General features: G+C 35.4%; 1 protein-coding gene across 2 annotated transcripts in view; it reads right to left on the bottom strand.

Annotated features, from left to right (window-relative positions):
• The window catches only part of CBL (Cbl proto-oncogene), an 89,098-nt gene that overhangs the window by 60,356 nt on the left and 9,571 nt on the right, over positions 1–19,171 (bottom strand). For both annotated transcript variants that reach the window (XM_061203380.1, XM_061203379.1), the window contains exon 2: positions 8,417–8,664. In XM_061203380.1, coding sequence (XP_061059363.1) covers positions 8,417–8,664 — 248 coding nt within the window. The remainder of the gene's footprint in view (positions 1–8,416; positions 8,665–19,171) is intronic.

Genomic DNA, 19,171 nt, shown 5'->3' on the forward strand with positions numbered 1-19,171 from the left:
TTTGACACCTTCACCTATTTCTTTAATACATTGTTTGCCTATAATTAATCTTTATTGACAAAAAATTTTTAGTGTCTACATTGTACACCATATCTTCTCTTGTTTATGTAATTCATCTTATGTTGGACATTTAGGTTGTTTCTAGGTTTTGCCTTTCATATACAGCATCTAAATGAATGGCTTTGTAATTGTATTTTAACCCAAATCCCTTTTCTGTTCTTTCTGATAAATTTCTAAAAGTGGAACTATTGAACAAAATTCTAAATCTTTCTATATAAATCACCCTCCAGACAGAAAGGCTAAACCAGTTTCATTCTACCACAACGAGTATGAGAGTACTCACATTCCTATACCTTCCTTTTAAACACTAATTATAAGTAGATTTTTCCTTTTGTTGTGTTTGATTTTTCCCTTTTTTTGCCAATTTTGCAGGTCAAAAGAAAATTATTTTATGACTAACAAATTGGACTGTTCTTTAATATTCATATTTGGTCTTTTACGCTTTTTCTTTCATGGAGTATTTATTTCCTTTGCTAATTTTCTATTTAGACAGAATTTGGAGGGGGGCAAGGGAGGATACTTATTTATTTTTCTTTCCTTTTTTTTAAATTGAAGTGTAGTTGATTTACAATGTTGTGTTAATTTCTGCTGTACAGCAGAGATTCAGTTATACATATACATACATTCTTTTTTATATTCTTTTCCATTATGGTTTATCACAGGATACTGAATATAGTTCCCTGTGTTATACAGTAGGACCTTGTTGTTTATCCATTCTACATATACTAGTTTGCATCTGCTAACCTCAAATTCCCACTCCATCCCTCCTCCACCCCCCTTCCCTTTGGCAACCACAGGTATGTTCTTTAAGTCTGTGAGTCTGTTTCTGTTTTGTAAATAAGTTCATTTGTATCATTTTTTTTAGATTCCGCGTATCAGTGATATCATATGATATTTGTCTTTCTCTGTCTGACTTACTTCACTTAGTATGATTATCTCTAGGTCCATCCATGTTGCTGCAAATGGCATTATTTCATTCTTTTTTTATGGCTGAGTACTATTCAATTGTATATATATACACACACACACACACACCACATCTTCTTTATCCATTCATATGTCAGTGGATATTTAGGTTGCTTCCATGTCTTGGCTTTTGTGAATAGTGCTGCTATGAACATAGGGGTGCGTGTATCTTTTTGAATTACAGTTTTGTCCAGATATATGCCCAGGAGTCGGATTGCTATTATCATATGGCAACTCTATTTTTAGTTTTTTGAGGAACCTCCATACTGTTTTCCATAGTGGCTGCACCAACTTACATTTCCACCAACAGTACAGGAGGGTTTCCCTTTTAGAGAGAATTTTTGTTTTTGTTTTTTTATTCCTTGCCTACTACTTTAATCTATTCTCTCCTTTCTTCCTTTGTTGTGCCTCCTTTTAAATCTCCTTTGCTGACTTCTCTCCCCCGCCAGATGATTTTGCCCACTCTCATGGCTTTAAATACTATTCTTGAACATCACCAAATTTCTATCTCTATTCCAGACCTCGCCTTCTGAACTCCAAACTCTAATATAGCCAACCAATTGCCTGCTTGACATATCACCTTAGATGGCTCATGAGAATATCTCAAACTTAAAGTTGTCCAAAATGGAACTCTTAATTCCCCTCTCTCAATGTACTTCTCCCCACATTTGTACTCTGAATTCCCCATTTTAGTAACTGCCGCCACCAACTGGCAGAGTTAATGACCACAAACCTACATCCTTGATTCTTCCCTGTCATCTTTTCTCACCCTCCTCTTGTCCAATCCACCACCAATTCTTATTGAGTCTAGCTCCAGTCCACCTCTTATCGGTCCATTTTTCTTCCTTTCATCTTTTTCATCCTTAGTCTATACTATCTCATCTCTTACCTGGTATACAGCAGTAAGCTTTTAACCTATCCCTCTACTTCCATCATTGCTACTTCCACAAGCCTAATCCATTTCCCACACAACAGCCAATACTATCACTGTAGAAGAAAAATCAGATCATGACTTTCCCCTGTTTTATACCTTTCCATGGCTTCCCATTACACCATCTATACACTGGCTCAAACCAGAAACCTATCCAATCCATTAGCAAATCATGTTATGCTAGCTTTAAAACACAGCAAGTTCCGTCCATTTCTTTCCATCTCTACTACCACGACTTTGTTTCAAGCCAGCGTCATCTCTCTCCTGAACCAAAAAGATACAGGAGCATGGTGCTGCCCCTTTCCCAGTTGTAAGAAAGGCATTCCTAATGTAAGTGGGAATCTTTTCTCACCAAGCCCAAACTCCTCAACAAAAAGTTCTAAGCCACCATTATCTACCAATAGGATTTGGCACACTTGTTGAAACCTATTCTCAGGGTGCTAGGGAAAAACTATAGCAGTACGAATACTGCTGTTAGCTTGTGAATCACCACTTTTCCACTGGAGGATAATCTGGAAACCGAAAGAATATTAGTTCAGTGGTTATAGCTTGGAAACTAATAGAAAATGAGAGGTTATAAGCATCATGAGCGCTGTTTACTGCTCTATCACTGTTCTTAGAGCCGTGCTTACCACAGAGAAAATACTCACTACTATTTTTTCTTTAATGAATGGTTAGCACATAAGCTTTTAGTTATTTCTGAATTATTCCTGGCTGAATACAACAAAACCAAATTTTGACAATTTCAGTTTATAACTACCTCTAAAAAGACAACATAGTTACAACAGAAAAGTTTAATCTTACTTCCAAAATGGATACAATAAGACAATGACAATTTAAAATTAACTGCACTGTATAATCCCATTCAGCTTCTACTATAACATCCTGCGCTCTAATGAAAACAGGCGCAAAAACGAGAGTTAAAGATAAAAGGCAAGAAAGCAGCTTATGGTTTTGCTGAATTAATTTTTTATAAAGTCTAAGAAGAATGAGGGTAAATATCTTTAGAGAAGTTAATTTACCTAATATCCTCTCTAAAACAAAAACAGGAAGCAACTATATTATATACTGATAGATACACTTATGTACACTCTTCTAGAGAATATTTAAGGGATTAGCTCCTCAACATCCAGTCTGGCAACAAATTCCCTCATGTACATGGCTTTGGGGGAACAGATATGTTCCCCAAGCCATAGAAGGTTTGTTTAGAGATGACACCTTGCCCACACTGGACTAATCACAGCACTTAGCTTTTCTTTCCAGAGTTGATCGGCCCAGAGATAATCAATTGATCTACACCAAGCCTAAGTCAAAACTGGAACCAAGAGGTAGATGCTCTGTTACCGTAAGAAACCCGTAAGATGTAAATCTTGGGTGTAGCAGAGGCCAGATTTCCCCACAATTCAGACATTAATCTGCATTGAGAGAATGCAGATAGTGTCCTGGTAGCATTTTCAACCGTGGTTTCAGTTATTCCTGAGGCTTGCTTGCATTCTTGCCCTTAGTGCAACTCAAGATATTCACTTTTTCTAGAATATTACAAGTCTACAAATTTTCCTCTCCCAAGAAGAAAAAGCAGGAACAAAGCATAAAAGGCCTATAACATTATTTTGTGATAAAAAACAAAAACAAAAACATTGAGTAAAAAAGAAATAGAAACTTTCTCAACCTGATAAAGGGCATCTATGAAAATCCCACAGTTAACATCATACTCAATGGTGAAAGACTGAAAGCTTTCCTCCTAACATCAGGAACAAGACAAGGATGTCTGCTCTCACTACTTCTATTCAACATAGGTTCTATTCAACATATGAGGTTCTAGCCAGAGCGATTAGGCAAGAAAAAAAGCATCCACAAAGGAAAGGAAGAAGTAAAACTATCATCATTTGCATACAAATAGAGATCATGCAAGATCATGCAAACATGATCTTATTTACATAATATTCTAGGGAATCCACTAAAAAAACGACTACTACTAGAACCAATAGATGAGTTCTGCAAAGTTGCAGGATACAAGGTCAAATGCAAAACTTCACAAAACTCAACTGTATTCTTCCCACACACCAGCAATGAACAATCCAAAAATGAAATTAAGAAAACAATTCCATTTATAATAGCATCAGAAAGAATAAAATATTCAGGAATAAATTTAACCGAAGAGGCTAAAGACTTATACACTGAAAACAATAAAATGCTGCTGAAAGAAGTTAAAAAAGAACCAAATAAATGGAAAGATATTCCATGTCATAGATTGGGGAGATTTAGTATTGTTAAGATGGCAGTACTCCCCACATTGATCTAGAGGTCGATTGCAATTCCTATTAGAATTCCAGCTGCCCTTTTGGTAGAAATTTTCAGGCTAATCCTAAAATTCATTAAGAATCTCAAGGGACCTCAAAAAGCCAAAACAATTTAGAAAAAGGACAAAGTTGGAAGACTCACACTTTCTGATTTCAAAGCTTTACTACAAAGCTACAGTAATCAAGATGGTGTGGTACTGGCATAAGGACAGACATATAGACCAGTGGAATAAAATAGAGACCCCAGAAATACACCTTTACACATACGATCAATTAATTTTCAACATGGATGCCAACTCCATTCAATGAGGAAAGGACAGTCTTTTCAACAAATGGTGCTGGGAAAACTGGATGACCACAATCAAAAGAATGAAGTTGGACCCTACCTTACACCATAAACAAAAACTAACTCAAAATGATCAGAAGTGTGATCTTCATGACCTTGGATTAGGCAATGGTTTCTTACCTATGAAATCAAAAGCACAAGTACCCAAAGAAAAAATACTGGACTTCATCAAAATTAAAAACTTTTGTGCTTCAAATGATACTATCAACAAAGTGAAAAGACAACCCACAGAATGGGAATAAAGTTTTATGAATCGTGTCTGATAAGAATCTAGTACCCAGAATATGTAAAGAACTCTTACAACTCAACAATAAAAAGACAAGTAAGGACTCCCCTGGTGGCGCAGTGGTTAAGAATCTTCCTGCCAATTCAGGGGACATGGGTTCGGGCCCTGGTCTGGGAAGATCCTACATGCTGCAGAGCAACTAAGCCTGTGTGCCACAACTACTGAGACTGTGCTCTACAGCCCACGAGCCACAACTACTAAAGCCCACGCACCTAGAGCCCGTGCTCCGTGGCAAGAGAAGCCACTGCAATGAGAAGCCCACGCACCGCAACAAAGAGTAGCCCCCACTCACCACAACTAGAGCAAGCCCGCGTACAGCAACAAAGACCCAAAGCAGCCAAAAATAAAATAAATAAATTTATTTTAAAAAAAAGACAAGTAACCCAGTTCAAAAAATGAGCAGAGGATTCAAACAGACATTTCTCCAAAGAACATATACAAATGGACAATAAACATGTAAAAAGACTGCTCATTATGTTACTCATTAGGGAAATGAAAATCAAAACCACAAAGAGATACCTACTTCATACCCAGTAAGATGGCTATAACCAAAATAATAATAATAATAATAAGTACTGGTGAGAAGTTGGAACCCCCATACATTGCTCGGGGAATGTAAAATGGTGCAGCTGCAGTGGAAACAGTTTGGTGGTTCCTCAAAATGTTAAACATAGAATTACCATATGACTCAGTAATTCCAGTCCTAGGTATATACCCAATAGAACTGAAAACATAGAGCTTCACAAAAAATTGTACATAAATGTTCATAGCAGCATTATTAATAATAGTCAAAAGTGGAAACAACCCAAATGTCCATAATCAAAATGTCAATACAATAAAATATTATTTAGCCATAAAAAAGAAAGAAGTACTATTCTATGCTACAACATGGATGAACATGAAAACATGCTAAGTGAAAGAAGCCAGACAAAAAAGGCCACATGTTATATGATTCCACTTAAATGAAATGTCTAGAACAGGCAAATCCGCAGAGACGGAAAGTAAATATTAGTGATCACTAAAGGCTGGGGGGAAGCAGGAGTGGGGAAAGGGGAGTGACTGCTAATGAACATGGGGTTTCTTTTTGGGGTGACAGAAATGTTCTAGAATTATATAGTAGTGATGGTTGCACAACTTTGTGAACACACTAAAAACCACTGAATTATACACTTTACAAGGTAAATTTTATAGTATATGAATTATATCTCAATTTTTTAAACTGAATACAAAAAAAGCCTCTAAACAACCAAAATACAGATCACAAAGATGGTACAGTAAAGCCATATATTTTCCTTTACTGGAAAAAAAAAATGTATTCTCACCTCAAATTTATTTATTCTCACTTTATATATAATTTGTACAAACCTGGTTGTATGGTCAAAGCATATAGTGGATTAAAAGCTTCATATTAGGGGAAATGAAATTGATACAGACAGACATACTGACAGTAAGGTTTTGTTAAAAAGGTAAAAGAACTTACAAGCACTGTGTGAAGCCATTTAGTAAGGGCAAATTGGTCTATGCGTTTCATTAGGTTCTGGCAGTACCAATGAGTAATGAAAATAATGCAGATGATTAACATAATAAGAGCTAACCCACTTATCACTTTCAATGTGCCAATCACTGTTGTAAGTACCGAACATTTAGTTACTTATTAAACTCCCAACAATCCTACAAGGAAAGTAATACTATTATCTCATTTTACAGATGAAGAAACCGAAGAATCACACAGCTAAGTTAAGTGGAAAAGTTAAGATTCAAACTAAGGCAGTTGGCTTCAGAGTCCCTCCTCTTCTTAACCAGTAGACTATTCTGCCTCTCAGTGACGAACTGTCAGTCATTAAAAAAAAAAAAAAAAAAAAAAAAGTCAAACAATGTTCAGTGTGCTCTAAGAAGACTGAAAAATCTACAATTTTTATTCCACTATTTAAAAAAAAAAAAAAAAAAAAACCTGTTCTATGGCAGCCTGTTATCTATAGGAGAAAGTCTTGAGGTCAAAAAACAGCTCTTTACAATCTGACTCCAACCCATATTTCCAGCTCATCTATCTCCCCTAATTCTAGCCAAACCAGACCGCTCACGTTCCTTAAACAAACAGAGCCTGCATTTTCATGCCACTGTGTTAAAGGCCTTTTCTTCACTTCTCTGCCTAGAAAATTCCTACTTACCCTTCAAAATCTAGCTCAAATAACACTTCCTCTGTGCCACCTTCCCCGATGCCACTAGGTAAAACTGTGTTCATACAGCATTTTGTACACATCTCTATTAAAGTATTTATCACATGACATCAGAATTGAATACTTAACTCTCCTTTTCACCTCCTAGAATTAGAACCTAGTACACTGTGGATAATAAATAAAAATTTTAAGTTTTGGTACATAATAAAGTCCAAAATTATTTTTTTAATTCAGCAATACAAAATGACAAAAGTCATGAAATTTAAATAATTAAAATGGACAAAGTTCATTTTCACATAAATGAGATGTTACAAAGGTCCCTACAGATTGAATTCAGTTACCAGAAACCTTTTTAAGAAGAAAATACTAATACTCTGGACCAAACCTGAGTAATCTGTCACAGTAAAGGTAACACGAATAATGATGTGGGTAAAATTTTAAGTGAGAGATGAAGGTTCCCAGAATCTAAGCCAACAGAGTCAAACGCTACAAGGATACCATTTAGTAAGTTACTGCTCGGCATGCTAACTGAATGCCCTCAGAAATTACTGTCCCTCCCAATTCAAGTCACTTCTCAAGAGTAAGTTACTCCCTAAAAATTATAATAGAATTTACATTTTATTACTTGTTCCAGATGAGTTAATATTTAATTCCAATTAGACAAAACCAAACACAACTATACCATGCATACAATCAACCTGTTTCTCTCCCAGTGCATAATATACGACAACCAAGCCAATAACATATGGGACAGTCAGTATAGTTTTTAGTATTTAATAAGTACAAAGGAATACCTATTGGTCCTTCAAATGTTTATTGAATTAACTGCATTTTGCCAATTCTATTTGAAAAGTATTCTATTCTATCCTATTTGAAAAGTTACTTTACCTATAAGGAAATGTCATTTCACTTGGCTTTATTAAAAAAAAAGTTATCCAAACTACTGGCTAATTTTTTTCCTATTATCCCATACTTATAACCTACCTAATATGCTACCAACTTGGGCAAAATCCTCTTACTGTTTACTGCCAACCCCAACTTCTTTCTTTCAAACTCTCACCTATCCACAAACTTTCATGATCTTCAGGGCCTCTGAAAGACCTACTGCCTCCAACTCATCTTCATGACTGTAAGTCACTGACTTTTCAGAGGTAAACAAATAATCAGAGCTAGGGATGGATCAATACCCTCCAAGGTAACCTTTTATACAAAACACAGCTTTAAGTCAAATGTCAACTTTGCATTCTATTCTTGTTGACATAAAATTAAAACCAACTCAACTATTTCTATGTGTTACCTATTCGGGCAGTCACAGACCTGAATAAATATTTGTGTAGTATTCTCCATTACCTAGGCTGAGAATTCTCCTCATACATTCTTTCTTTCCCCTCCTTGAAGAGGCTTATGGTCTGCTTAGTTTTCTTCATCAAATTCTCCATGAACACCCTAAAATACTCATTTTCTCCAAGGGTCTCCATCTTCCCCTCATATCTTGACAAGATAGTGCGGAGATGCTGGTAGGTGTCTGGCAGCAGGTCTAAGATATAAGGTGGGCTATTCTTTAGCGCCAGCTTTGGGTTCTGACACAACCGCACCACCTGCAACAAATGGAAAAGAAGGGCTATTACTTGGAGGATCTTAAGGGCAATTTCCTTTTTTAAGTTTAGAAAGTTATAAAATATGTCCTCTTTTGCGGAAATACGAAAAATGCACAAGAATATAAGAAATGATCCATAATCCACACACACACCCACAGGCAATCACTTTACATTTTTAGTAGTCTCCCTAGAGGGTGGGTTCTTAAAACCATATCTAACAGTTCAGACAACACATAGAAGACTAAACAATTGGGGTGGAGAAGACATCCACATACATGCCTAAAAAATGCTAGATGAAGCATGGCGAATTCCTCTGAAATGCATGGCTCACGCCACAGTAGAATAAAGAAAATTTCCAGGGGCAAAAATAAAGAACGTGGCTGCCCTGGGAGGTAAACCTGGTAACGCAGGAGCCTAGAGCTTTAACAACCACTAGGGGACAGGAGCACAGAGGCCTTGGACCCAGCAAAGAGTTGAACTGAGACACCATTCCTTCCCATATAAATGCAGAACTCTCAGAATTTGCCTGGTTAATTCATTTTACCTTCTTTTACTTTCAACTTTTCTCAGTTCTTAGTTTTAAGTAGGTCTCTTTTAACGAACATATAGTTAGACTTTTTAATCCAATGTAACAATCTTTGTTTTTAAACTGGTGAGTTTATATTTGTTGTAATGACTAATAATTTGTATTTATTCCTACCATCTTATTTAGTACTTTCCATTTACGTGGATTTTTGTGTGTCTGGAAGATACATAAATTAGTGGGACAGAAAAGTCTAGAAATAGACCCACACATATATAGACCCTTGACATCACAAAGGAGTGATCTTTCCCAAAAACAGTAGTGGAACAATCCATATAGGAAAAAAAGAAAATCAAACTAAACCCTTACCTTACACTATGCAAAAAACAAAACAAAACAAAAAACCTAGATGGGCTCTAGACGTAAATGTGAACGGCAAATAAAGCTTTAGAAGATAAGAAAACTATCTTTCATTACTTCATGATGGAGAAAAAATTCTTAAACAGGACCATAAAAAACATTAATAAAGGAAAATATTAATTAAATTCTACTATACTCTGAAAGAACTTCTAAGATACCACAAAAGAGTAAAAACACATGTACAAAATCAGAGAAGATATTTACAATATGTATTTATCCAGACATACATATCCAGAATATATAAAGAACATCTACAAATCAGTAGGATAGGGACGATCTTTTTTTTTGTGGCTACACCGCGCAGCACACGGGATCTTAGTTCCCCGACCAGGGATCAAACCCGTGCCCCCTGCAGTGGAAGCATGGAGTCCTAACCACTGGACCACCAGGGAATTCCCAAAAATGGACAAAAGACTTGAATAAAAACTTGACAAAAGAAGATATCCAAACAACCAATAAACATGAAATGGTGCTTAATCTCATTAATCATTTTAATTTCATTAAAATGACAACTGTAAGCTCTCAATTAGATACTATCACTACACACACCAAATTGGCAATGCCAACCACTGGCAAGGAGCAAGGACCTTCAAATACTGCTGGTGGGAATCTAAACTAATAAAACCACCTTGGAAGATAGTTCAGCACTGTATTGTCAGGCTAAAGACTTATATGCCCTACAAACCTGCAGATCTCCGCCTGGAAAGGTATACTGGGATACACATACAAAAATGTGTAACAACTAACAACTGCAAACAACCCAGATGTCCATCAACAGTAGAGTGGATAAACTGTAGTATATTTATTAGCAACAATACACTACCACATGGATGCTCCTCTCAAACAAAGTAGATCTAAAGAAACCAGAAACAAAATATATATATTACAATTACATGTGTATGACTACATTAGTATTACAAAGATATCCCTCTAAACTATATTGATGCAATATGCATACATAGGTGGTAAAAATATACGTAACAGAAAGAAAATAATTTTACTTTACTTGTAGCTGATATAACTGTCCATGAATAAAATGAAAGAGAATTGACAAAACATTAGAAACAAAACAGTTTAATAGGTTGCTGGATTCAAAATTGATATACCAAAATGGCATTCGTAAAAATTTTATAAATAATTTTAAAATATAATTTTAATTGTTGCCATTTTGAATGGCATAAATAAAAATTTAAGGCTCCTAGGAATATATCTAACAAAAAATGTGTAAGACTCTTATGAAGAAAACTATAAAACTTCACTGAAGAACATAAAAACAGAAATTAATGAAGAACCCTATCATGTTTAAGGACTTGTCAGTTCTCCCCCAAATTAGTATATAAATGCAGTGCAATTCCTATCAAAATTCCAAAAAGCTTTTTCATGGAACTTAACAAGTTGATCCCAAAACCCACATGGAAGAAAAAGAGACCAAAACCAGCCAAGCCTATTTTGAAAAGTCACAAAGTAGGTGGTATTTACCCAATGAGTTATCAAGACTTTTTTAAATCTTATAATTAAAATAGTGTGATGTTGACCAAAGACAGATAAATGGCCAAATGGAAAAGAAGAGAGCCCAAACAGAGACACACATGTATGGAAATTCAGCATCAGAAGTGGCATTACAAATCAGTTCAAGAGGAATTCCCTGGAGGACCAGTGGTTAGGACTAGGTGGTTCCATTGCAGAGGGCACGGGTTCGATCCCTGGTAGAGGAACTAAGATCCCTCATGCCGTTCAGTGTGGCCAAAAAAAGAAAAAAACAAAAAACAAAAAAAAACACACACAAATCAGTTCAAGAGAAAAACTACTGGAAAACTGGTTATCCATATGGGAAAAAAAATTACATCCCTTACAATTACACGAAAAGTAAATTTCAGATGAACTAAAGATCTTGTGTGGAGAAAAAACTTTAAAGTTTTTAGAAAAAAATTTGGAAAATATTTGTTGAACTTTATGATCTCAGAGAGGAAGTATTTCTTAAGACACAAAAGCAAATCATAACCATAAACAAAACAAAATGACAACCCATAGAATAGGAGAAAATATTTGCAAACAAAGCGACCGACATGGGATTAATCTCCAAAATATACAAACAGCTCATACAGCTCAATATCAAAAAAACAAATGATCCAATCAAAAAATGAGCAGAAGATCTAAATAGACATTTCTCCAAAGACATATAAATGGCCAAAAAGCACATGAAAAGATGCTCAACATCACTATTAGAGAAATGCAAATCAAAACTACAAAGAGGTATCACCTCACGCTGGTCAGAATGGCCATCATCAAAAAATCTACAAATAATAAATGCTGGAGAGGGTGTGGAGAAAAAGGAATCTTTCCACACTGTTGGTGGGAATGTAAATTGGTACAACCATTATGGAGAACAGTGTGGAGGTTCCTTAAAAAACTAAACACAGAACTACCGTATGATCCAGCAATCCTACTCCTGGGCATATATCTGGAGAAAAACATAATTTGAAAAGATACATGCACCCCAATGTTCACTGCAGCACTATTTACAATAGCCAAGACATGGAAGCAACCTAAATGTCCATTGACAGAAGAGTGGATAAAGAAGATGTGGTACATATATACAATGGAATATTACTCAGCCATAAAAAAAGAACGAAATGATGCCATTTGCAGCAACATGGATGAACCTAGAGATTGTCCTACTGAGTGAAGTAAGTCAGACAGAGAAAGACAAATATCATATGATATCACTTTTATGTGGAATCTAAAAAAATGGTACAAATGAACTTATTTACAAAACAGAAATAGAGTCACAGATGTAGAAAACAAACTTATGGTTACCAGTGGGGGAAAGGGGAGAGAGGGATAAATTGGGAGATTGGGATTGACATATACACACTACTATATATAAAATAGATAACTAACAAGGACCTATAGCACAGGGAACTCTACTCAATACTCTATAATGACCTATATGGGAAAAGAATCTAAAAAAGAGTGGATATATGTATACGTATAACTGATTCACTTTGCTGCACACCTGAAACTAACACAACATTGTAAATCAACTATACTCCAATAAAAAAAATTTTTTTAAATCATAAATGCAAAGACTGATTAGTTTGACAACACTAACATCTTAGTAATGATAAATCATAAGAACTACGGAACTTTTTCCTTTTTTTCCATTTGTTTAAAAAAAATCGGGCTTCCCTGGTGGCGCAGTGGTTGAGAATCTCCCTGCCAATGCAGGGGACACGGGTTCGAGCACTGGTCTGGGAAGATCCCACATGCCGCGGAGCAACTGGGCCCGTGAGCCACAATTACTGAGCCTGCGCGTCAGGAGCCTGTGCTCCGCAACAAGAGAGGCCGCGATAGTGAGAGGCCCGCGCACCGCGATGAAGAGTGGCCCCCGCTTGCCACAACTAGAGAAAGCCCTCGCACAGAAACGAAGACCCAACACAGTCATAAATTAATTAATTAATTAATTAAATAAAATAAAAAAAGAGCCTCTTATTAAAAAAAAAAAACAATGCAATTATAATACTGTATTATTTTTTTCAACATCCTTTTTATTTTCTTCTTGGTAAACTGCACTTTCATCAACGAAATATCCTTCTTTAGAAACACTTCTTGCCTTAAAGTCCCCTTTAATGTATCTAATATAGCTAAACCAACTTTCCTGGGTTGGTGTTTGCATGGTGTATCTTTTTCCATTCTTCTACCTTCAAACTTTCTGTATTCTTAAATTAAATGCATAACTTTGTCATGCAGAATATAGCTGGTTTCCTTTTAATTCTGACAATCTTAGATTTTAACCAATTTGACCTGTTTACACTTCAACTATGAAACTGTTATTATTGTAGGTCAAATACTGGCAATTTCATATGGTTCACTTAATAAGTACTGATCCTATAATAAATAATAAAATAATTTACTATTTGTTTCCTATGTATCTCTCCTGTTTCATCTTCCTTTACCTCCCCTTTCTTGCCCTCTTCCGGTTTAAGCATTTTTTTATTTTCCCAATTTTCTCCCCCATCAGCTTGCCAAATATATATTCTTTTACTACTCTTTAAATGAATACCTTAGTAATTATAAAATGCATCTCTGACTCATTAAATCTTATATAAAGTAGTAGTTTTACCACTTCCCAGACAACGCAAGGAACTTGGGACACTAACTCCATTTACTCTTTTCAAGTTAGGTGCTATTACTATCACACATTTTAATTCCATATATCATATAAAGTCCACAAGTCATTATTATTACTATTACTTCTGTTATTATTTTATACGGCCAATATTCATTCACATTTACCCACACAACCCCTCTTCCCAATGCTCTTCATTGCATCTGAAATCATTTTCCTTCAGCCTAAAGAACATCCTTTAGTATTTCCTTTAGGGAATGGGCTGCTGGCTACAAATTCTCCTCAGTTTTTGTTTATCTGAAAACATCTTTATTTTGTAACCACTTTTAAAGGCTATTTTCCCTGGATAAGGATTGGCAGTTATTTTCTGTCATCACTTTATAGCTACAGGCATACCTCGGAGATATAGCAGTTTCGGTACCAAACCACTGCAATAAAGGGAGTATGGCAATAAAGCAAGAATTGCAATAAAGCAACTCACACAAAATTTTTGGTTCCCCAGTGCATATAAAAGTTATGTTTACACTATACTATAGTCTATTAAGTGTGCAAGACATAGTATTATTAAAAAACAATGTACATATCTTAATTTAAAAATGCTTTATTACTAAAAAATGCTAATCATCAACTGACAACACAGGGTTGCCACAAACCTTCAATTTATAAAAAAATGCATTATCTGTTAAGTGCAATAAAATGAAGTGCAATAAAATGAGGAATGCCTTCTAGATGCCACTGTCACTGTTGAAAAGTCAGGCTGTTAGTCTCACTGTTGCTCCTCTGAAGATAAAATGTCTTATTCTGTGGTTGCTTTTAAGATTTCTCTTTGCCTCGGGTTTTCAACAGTTTTACTACGATGTGCCTAGGTGTAGTTTACTCTGGATTTTTCCTGGTGTTTATAGAGCTTCTTTAATTTGGAACTTGATAATTTCTGTCAGTTTTGGAAAATTCTCAGCCAATTTCTCATCAAATATTGCTTTTGCCCCATTCTCTTTCCTCTCTCCTTCTGAACTTCAAGTACTTATACATAAGACCTTTACTCAATATTCCATATGCCTCTCATACTCTTTTCTGTATTCTCCATCCTTTTGTCTGTCAATGCTTCAGTCTGGATTTTTTTTTTTCTGACTTACCTTCTACCTCACTAATTTTTCCTTCAGCTTTATGCTATTAAACCCACCCACTGAGTTAACAATCAGTTCTTGTGTTTTTCAGTTCTAGAATTACAATTTCATTATTTACCATTTCAGATCTCTGACAAAATTATCTATTTTATCTTTAATTTTTCTAACACATTAATCATAGATATAAGTCCATGACTGACATCTCAAATATCTGTATCCCCCATAAGTATGTATCTTTTATCAATCTTTCCTGTTGGTTTTCAGTTGTAGTTTGTTTTTTCATAAGCCTAATTATTTTTTATTGAGTGCTGAACACTGTATATAAAAAATTATAGAGACAATCTGAGGCTACGGATGATGTTATTCAGAAAGGATTTACTTTTGCTTCTAGCAGACAGATTTGGCTAGGGACACTAGGAATTCCAGGTCATCTTAATCTAACCCAAAATTGAGAAGATTAAAAAGCTGGGCTTCAGTCTTCAGTGCCCTGTAAAGACTGGTTTACTTCTGTTTCACCCTTACTCCTACAATTCAGGCCCTCAGGGACCCAACCCCAAAACCTAGAGTGTTTCCCAGGGCCCTCAACCTTGGCAGGCCCTAATTCCAATTTTTTGTCCTCCTTGACATGAGCACTTTGAAAACTCTATTCAGCCTCTCAGCTATCACTTCCAGAATCAGCAATGACCTCATGGAAAAGGCGGCCTCAAAAATAAGGCTTACCTCTCAGAGCTTTCCTTATCTTCCAGAACCTGGCCTCTAATTCCTCACTGCCTTTATAGCTCTTCAACATCTTCTAGCTTTTCTAGTTGCCAGCAGTATTATTTGGTTTGAAACAACCTACTCTAACAATGGTAGAAGCAGAAGTCTGACTTCTTACTCTTTATTTAATATTTTAAAATGCCTATTTTCTTGCATCACCAAAAGCTCATTATAAACTTTTTAAAGATGTCTAAATGGTTCCACTCTATAGACATACCATATCTTAAACCATCCCCTCCACTTTAACATTTATACTGTTTTTAAGTCTTCGCTATTACAAGTTATCACTGTGATGAACATCTTTGGGCATTTTATTCTTCTAAACATCAGATTATTTCCTTAGGATAGATCCCCCAGAAGTGGGATCACTAGGTCCACCTGGAACAATTGCAAAATTCCAATTTAATTACTAATGTCTCTTCAAATGATGTAAGACAATATTAAAATTTTTAAACTAAATATTTTATCCTCTGTACATCATTTCCTGTACTCTTGAAAAAGAGCCCTATATAAGCCTGGCAAATAAAGACAAGCTGAATCAACAAAAATATCTGATTTATGAATATTTTAACAGTGTTTTAGGAAGCTGCTCATCCTATCAAGGGTTTCAAGCCAAAAGGGAACAACATAGCCAAGAAAAAAAGACTCTACCTCAGAAGACAGCTATATTCTAAATGCAACAGAGTTAAGAACTCATACTAATTAAAATAAATAGTACCCAATTTATAAGTATTACATTCCAAAACCTCATTTGGAAGACAGGTATTTATGATTCAGAATATATTTTTACAGAATATATATTTATAATAAAAATATTAAAATGGTAGGTTCTTAAATTAGTCCATGGAGGGAGTTAGGGGAGACTGACATTGAGACTAAGAGATCAAGATTCAGCAAAGACTACAAGAGGTATATGATCGAAGGTTTTTATCTTCAGAGAATACTGAGCATGTTTTATATGGAGAAAGAACCAGAAGAGAAAAAGATAAATTAAAAGAAAATGGAAAACGGGATCTACAACACAGCTAGAACACTAAACACCCAATACCATTAAAAGAAGGGACACCTCCTTCCTTTAAAACAGGAAGAAAGGGAATGAGGACAGGTTTAGACAGACACAAATTCAGAGATATGAAGGCAGTACGTTTAAGAAGATTGCACCTGGTTTTGATTTTTCTCAACGTATCCATTCAACAAATATATGTCAGGCACTGGGACACATAAGTAAAAATACCATACCCCTGAATCTGAGAGGAATCAGGCAAATAACAACAAAAAGGAAATCAACAAGAAAAATATCAGGTTCTATGCAGACAATTAAAATAGAATAATAAGAAAATGCTGGATGACTACTTTAGCACAGTGAGTAGGGAAAGCTTCTCTGAGGTGAATTTAGGCTAAGAGTTAAAATTACAGGAAGGAGCCCATCATGTAGAATCAGCAGAAGAGTGGCCCAAACAGAGGGAACAACTAATCCAACAGCCCTAAAGTGAGAATAGGTTTGGATTTGAGGAATAGAAAGGTCAGTGAGACTACAGTGTAGACAGCAAGGTGAAGAGGGTCATTAAGGGAGAGATGTGGAGTATCAGGGAATTAACAAGGAGACAGTATGATGAAGACTAAAATATAAGCTTTTATGTGTTGAATTAAAATTAAAATGTTTTAGTATCTTGACAAGATTACACCAAATAGCCACATCAGAATGTCCTGTTTCAGTCATTTACCTTCAGTAAATTTCTTAACCTCTGAGCCTCAGTTCTTTTACCTGTAAGACAGCGGTAATACCCACCTCATAATAAATGTTTATGAAAGGACTGTACAGTTTCCAATAAAGTAGACATTCAATGCTAGTTCCCTCCCCATTTCCATACAACTCGACCAGGTTTATCTGCAGGTTAGGCAGGAATTATCTATTGAAGACAGAATGTTAGACCTCACATCACCCTTTGTTGACTCCCAGAAACTGACACCCTTATTCCTACCATCTCGCCATGACACAGCTACCCTTCCAAACCTGCATGGTCTCTGACTACTTGGTAACCAAGGAATAGAGAAAAGGCAGCAGGCCACCCAAGAACAGGGTGACCAACAATCTGCAAAAACTACAGTAACCACTCCTTCAAAGGTCCAAACCAAGCAGAGCTCCCCCCAAATTATTTACATTTATATCCAGAGCTACACATGCCAACCCATAATATATTCTCCCTATTTAAAGGCAAATGCATTAACATTAGGAATTCAGGTTAAAATGCATTATTTGCCTAATACCTCTGGAAAAAAAGGTATACTTCCTTTCAACAACAACAAAACTAAACTAAAATTGCTCTGCCCAACCTATAGTAAGCAATTAATAAACGCTGATTAATGACAATGACCTGAAAAAACATATTACCCCTCAAAACAGATTTAAAATATCATGAGTTTTTAAATGTCTCCCAAACACTTGATTAGTTCGCATTTTCAAACTACTATCATGTACGTTCCACAAATGTTATCAGTCCCTCCTTAGAATGTGACCTTGTAAAGATCAATTGTAGATTAAATATCTGCTTTTCTCAAGATCTTTCAAAGATAAATCAATCACATGACCAGGGAAATCAGCACTCCTTAACACTAACACAGACCATAAAGTAAGTATATAGGTAGAGCAACTCTTTTGACATTAAAATCTTCTGTAAAGGAAAAAAAAAAAAATTCCCTAAATATTTATAACCTCTAGGGAAAAAGTTTCCAAAAGGCTTTGTGAATAATTCAAGTCAATAGTTAACAAACATCAAAAGCCAAAAGAACCTGCCTTTATTAGTGAATGTTAAATTGGCAGTTTTAGTTAACCTCTAAAGCACAAATGTGCATTCTGAGCTTAAAAAATTCACCAAAAAATTTCCGAAAGATATTTTCCTGCTTAGTCTGTTCTCAATTTTATTTTGCTTTCCAAGTCTTACAATAGCAAAAATGGCTTCCTTTTGTTTACTTCTGCCTGTACATTTACAGCATCACTCAGAACAATGTCAAAAAGAAACATGCTTAGCTCTGGGAAACCAACAGTATCCTTGTACAGCTGCCATATACTCCATTCATAATAGCTTCCTCACTGGCCTAGCTCCTCCCTTTGCTTCTGCCAAGGGCTCAATGGTCAATAGAAAAAATTTGGAAAGTGCTATGATTACAATAAAGGGGAATAAAATTATGTTTGGAAATTGCTGAATTTTTAAAAACAGAAAAGTTACAGAGAACAGTGCCTATGCCTAATTCTGTTCTGAACACAGAATCTTACCTAACACTAAGGAACCGTATTTCTAACTAGGCAGAAAACTATAAGTATATATGATTATGAATGACTAAGTATTTTTATCTCTGTAGACCTTAACTTATCCATAGAAGCATTTTTCATTTCAAACTTTTTCATATGTTAAAAAGCATGATTAAAATAAGCACTAAGCTTCAAAAGCAAGTATTCAGTATGGTGAGCTATACATAAAACACATAAAATTTGATTACAGTTTTAAAAGAATCAGTTGCTCAATAGAACAGGAGGTACAGCAGAAAGGACAC

Source organism: Eubalaena glacialis, chromosome 10 (assembly GCF_028564815.1).
Source record: "Eubalaena glacialis isolate mEubGla1 chromosome 10, mEubGla1.1.hap2.+ XY, whole genome shotgun sequence".
In the NCBI taxonomy this organism is placed as follows: domain Eukaryota; kingdom Metazoa; phylum Chordata; class Mammalia; order Artiodactyla; family Balaenidae; genus Eubalaena; species Eubalaena glacialis.